At 37.0% G+C, this 4,973-nt stretch overlaps 1 protein-coding gene across 1 annotated transcript; it reads right to left on the bottom strand.

Moving 5' to 3' along the window:
• Positions 1 to 1,108: 1,108 nt before the first annotated feature.
• On the bottom strand, positions 1,109 to 4,305 carry gsc (goosecoid). Its single transcript, XM_048986559.1, has 3 exons — positions 2,875 to 4,305; positions 2,373 to 2,632; positions 1,109 to 1,829 (listed from the first exon to the last, which is right to left on the bottom strand). The coding sequence occupies exons 1-3, from the start codon at positions 3,188 to 3,190 to the stop codon at positions 1,680 to 1,682; spliced, it is 726 nt and encodes a 241-aa protein (XP_048842516.1). The 5' UTR covers positions 3,191 to 4,305; the 3' UTR covers positions 1,109 to 1,679.
• Between the last annotated feature and the right edge of the window lie 668 nt (positions 4,306 to 4,973).

The raw sequence follows: 4,973 nt of genomic DNA, 5'->3' as shown, positions 1-4,973 counted from the left end.
TTCAGTTAGGAAGCATCAAATACAGAGGTAGATATTGGTTTGTTTGAAGAACCCTTTGACTGGTTGTACAGCATTGCGCTCGTATTAAATTTTTGTCATTTGAACTACGTCCTGTTTGTCTAACTCTTGTCCTAGTTTACATGAATTACTTTAAGAGTGAGTAATGTAGTAGCTTGTCCTGACCTTATCAACGATAACATATTGAGCCTAGGGTGCAAACTTCTTTTTTTACTCAATCGGCTGAAAGTATTGACTTGTTTCCTTGAACTGGCAATTGTTCAGTCTCTGTTCAGACTTCATCACCATCGTCCATTACTTCTCGTTGATATAATCCACGTGTTGATAGGGGTTCAGTTATAGCTCAATTAATTTGACGCAAATGATAAAACACACGTGTACGATACGCCTAATCGAAATAAGATGAAGAATTTAGACCTCAATTTTGTTGTTTGTTAAAATGTCAACCACAATAATTAAATTTCGTTAATCCTGTAAAATATTTTAGTTATGGGATACATGCGGTCATCAGGAGGTAGTGGTTCAACGAGTCAATGTGAAATGATCAATAAAAACATTGCAGCATAGCCTATTTTAGGATGAATGTGTTATTGTAGGTATCAAAGACACCATTTCATGTATAATTTAGATTATTTAGTGCGCATAATTTTATTCGGAAACACAGCTGTCACGCGGAATCACGCTCCGGTCCTTTAGTAATTATGGAGAAAGGTCCTCATTTTTCGGTATAAACATGTTTATAATTCATGGTTAATGATACTATGGAGTATTTTTCAGGTATCCGAACCATAATTTCAAGAGTGAATTTAAAAGTGAATACTCTTACTCAAATGTTTAATACTCTCTTCAGTTGTCAATGCTTTATTTTCTAATAAAACCTGCTTCGCTTTCAAAACATATTTTCTCGCACAAATATTACTAGATTTTTAAGTAAATATGTAGTAGCCTATGTTCGAAATTTGGGGGCTGTCATGATATCAAGGCATTTTAAGCAATTTAGTGTAGCCTTTACTTAAAAATTAATAATTGAAAGGGTGAAAAATGCACTTTGCTTTAAATGAAATAAAACACAAAGTAATACGTTATCGTTTATCGTTCATTTAATGAGTGGAACTGTTCCGTTAGTCATTCTTAACGAAAAATAAGATTTTACAATAAAAAAAAGGTAAAAACGAATTACATCCAGGACCGAAATTAAAGAATGCATACTAGACTTGCTTATTTTTAAAATAAAAAGTAAAATAAATATCCCAGTCAATATTCTCTTCACTTTAAATACCATGTAAATGGGAATGCATGCGTATTCGTTTTTTTTTCTTCCATGAATCTGTACAGTCTGCGCTGAGCGTACAAAAATACATCAATTATGGCATGTAATATTTATTAATCGAGGAAAGACGTCAAACGTTAAACTATGCACACATCAGTAATAAAGATGCTTGTGGGACTGCTCCTGCATTACAGTTTTCTTAAATTAAACATAAATATCAATAATAAAAGTAATATTTACTATACATCTGTGCAACATCATCGCAACGAATTTTAGTACGTACTTCCACACAGTATTTAACCATTTACAATATCTACAAAATGTATCTCTATTAATGTGCATGTAATACGTATCCACATCTTCGGCGTTTTCTGTTGGATTTATTTAAATATCAGCTATCTGAATCCACGTCACTTTTGCCTTCGTCTTTTTTCCCTCCTGCTGTTTTAGATGATTTGTGGCATTTTTGCAAATTTTCTGACTCTTCCGATGATGATCTTTTCTGTCTTCTCCATTTTGCCCTCCTGTTTTTGAACCACACCTAAGGAAAATTAAAAGTATATCGTTTAACATGTCCGCGTTAGATTTTTGTAAGAACACTGATCCGCTAAAGTCTTTTTATGAAGCACTGTAATAGGCACAAACTGTCTTGTCTGTTATTAGTTTTAGCAGAAATACTTTTAATAATAACCATTACATAAATGCGTATACGTGGAGTTGGGCTCAAAATGTAACGTTAAAAAAGCATTTTTCCCGAAGTTTAAAAATAAATGGAAGAAATTGTCGCATATGGCAAACATTAGGCCTGTATTGGAGACTCACGATTGCTTATCATGCAGATTTTTTATTTGAATGCGCAAACGGAAGTGGAAAAAATAAGAACGACGTAGCGCATTTAGGAAAATATCCTGTTATTATATCATCCAGGACTTTTAATAGCATTTTATATTGATCGTGATTTGTACGAGACGGTGACAATTTGCGGTTTTGAGGATTTTAACACCGATCTTATTAGATCGCTACGAAACAAAGTAGGTAATAATAAGCCTCGTGTTAAGCCCACTGAAAACAGTAAGATATTCACCTCCACTTTCTCTTCACGAAGGTGCACTCTCCTCGCCAGCTGTTCTCTGGTGCCAACATCTGGGTATTTGGTTTCCTGGAAAAGGTTCTCCAAGGCTTCCAGCTGCTCATCGGTGAAGATCGTCCGGTGTCTCCTCTTCCGACGACAGTGCAACTGGTTCAATAACTGGAGCTCAGTCCTGGACAGGGTACCCATGTTCATGTAGGACATCATCTGGTGAGGTAGGGGTGAGAGAAGCATCGAGCCGGCACTTTCATAACCTGCACGAAAAACGGGCGAATATTAGCAAAGGCATCGAATATAAATAATAAAAGCATTTCTAGACGAAGCAATAAATTCCATACGTACATTAGAAAGTTTACGGAAAAGTTTTTGGAGCATTAACAGACAAACGAACCTAACGAATAATCGTTTTAACAAACGCAAATAATAACACAACTGACCTTGGCAAGATACTTCGGATTTTGTCAAACACGCGAATAAAAATAAGTTGAAAGCCTACCTGTTGGAATGCATGGACACTGCTGTGAACCGATAGCTGAAACCGCGCCGCAGCATGCTGGGCCGCCGGGCCCCTGTACGTGAAGCTGCCCGTAGTAATAGTTGTTGTACCCAATCCTCGTTCCGCCAAGTGGCTGAATGTTTGCAGGTGAGCTTCCAGAAGAATGCGAATAAAGTCCATTAAAGTCAGCAGCCGTGTACATAGAGTCAGCCAGACTGGAAAACACGACCGGAGTACTCCGATGCAGGACTACGGATTCCTTGCAACTGGGTCTCCCAGCCAGAATGCTGTCGATGCTGAACATGCCAGCAGGCATCACACACAAGTACGTGGACACAAATAGGTTAGTACTTCGGTTGTTAGCTCGGTGTAAAACAAAGTCTGCTCGGGGGTCGTTGGTCTTCAAGAAAACTATTAATTTATCGACCCCGTTCGCTGATCCGATTTCCAGTACAATCAATCGCTACAGTCACTTGTTTTTGTGGTCCATCCCAAGTTCTCCACTGCTTTATACTCGGCTGACGTCATGCGCCAGAACTGCGGATGACAACCTAAACCATATTGGCTCTTGCGGGGGTTAGCGCAAGATGGTGTGAAAAGCGCGCATATGTGAATTGTGAATTAATTAAGTTAAGTTCCTTGCAATTAGCAGACTCTTTAAATAAATCACCAAACTCAATTGAGAATGTCAGCCGAAAGAGCTGATTGTGCAGGTCAATCGGATTAATTCTATTGTCCACGCAGGGATTTCCTGACAAGTTTCCCATTAACTCATCCTTACAAATGTTATTTGCTCTGTGCAGGAGACCACTGTACAATAGAGAAGACGGGGAAAAAACACGGGAATGTATGCTGGGTATAATATTAAATCCGAACTTTAACATAAATGTTTGCAAGATCGATGCTAAAGTAGGTTTGGGGAGGAAGTACCGGCCACTGTTGTCAGAACGACCTTCAGAGATATTCAGTCATAGACCAATTAACCGAAGAGAACATAATCAAATGCCATTATACTGGTCCGGAGACAGCAGGTCTGTTATCAAGGCTAGAATAATAATTATACACGTGCTTTCTTTCTGAAATATACGTGAATATTTGAATTAATAGACAAGAGGTCTGTGTGTATATATTGATAATTATATTTTAAAGGCTGGGCGCTGAAGCAGCGGTATTCGGCGTGTCTAATGTGTGTACCCAGTTAACGCATTCTTCCTTATTCTATTGTTGGAAGCATGTTATTTGCAGAACTGTCGGTCTGACACACACTATCCATGGGAGGTGAACATGAGGAGATTAGAGTATTTACTCCATCGGCATCGCTGTCACAGTGGGTAGGAAATTGCACGCATTAACATTAAACACCTGCATTAATGGCTGTGCTCAAGAAACAAACTATTCTAGTTCTGATAAGATAACAGTCATTAACACTCCTGTTCCCGGTGCAGCTAAATACGTATTTCATTTTATTGACTGATGAAATGCAATTTACTAACAGTAGAATAGGAAATTTTAGCTTGAACACGTTCGATTTAAGTTTATAATGAGATTCGTTTTAATACCGCGTCTTTAAATGGTGTCTTTATGGAATTTTTCTGTAAGTCTGGAACTCCGCATTTAAAAGAAATGATTTACTCACTTTTATGTGCGTGTATGCAATTTTTTGTTTCATTGTTTCTATTTCAAATTTGCATTTTAATTTATATTTGCCTGTTTTGTTGTGGAATTTGTTGCGTTTATTTGTAAACGTCCTTTACATCTCGCCGTATTCGAATTATCACGAACTGGGTTCCGACGAGTTCAAACAGTCATTACCGAGAAACATGTATAGTATTTAAGTTACACTGTGACGATTGTACATATATTAATTAAAATTGATTTTACAATAATTACCACATAATATGTCCAAGATTTTAGTAAACCTATTACCAATTGTCTTTGAACTGAAATTTATAAATAATTGAACATAAAATTAAATATGATCATTCTGTTTGACTTTTGGGAAATAGGCGTAAGTGTTTTTAAATGCAGGTAAAATAAGCGTGTGACGCTTTATTATAATTTGATGAATTTGGTCACTGTCATGCCTTTTGTTAAATTGT

The sequence above is a fragment of the Brienomyrus brachyistius genome, chromosome 19 (assembly GCF_023856365.1).
Source record: "Brienomyrus brachyistius isolate T26 chromosome 19, BBRACH_0.4, whole genome shotgun sequence".
NCBI classification, from domain to species: domain Eukaryota; kingdom Metazoa; phylum Chordata; class Actinopteri; order Osteoglossiformes; family Mormyridae; genus Brienomyrus; species Brienomyrus brachyistius.
This window is presented reverse-complemented; position numbering and strand designations above follow the sequence as displayed.

Excerpts from the sequence above, each read along its gene's own strand:
- gsc (XM_048986559.1), bottom strand. The coding sequence starts at position 3,190 with ATGCCTGCTGGCATGTTCAGCATCGACAGCATTCTGGCTGGGAGACCC. Across the intron at positions 2,633-2,874 it reads GTGTCCATGCATTCCAACAG|GTTATGAAAGTGCCGGCTCG; the intron begins GTAGGCTTTCAA and ends TTTTTCGTGCAG. Across the intron at positions 1,830-2,372 it reads TTCGTGAAGAGAAAGTGGAG|GTGTGGTTCAAAAACAGGAG; the intron begins GTGAATATCTTA and ends AATTTTCCTTAG.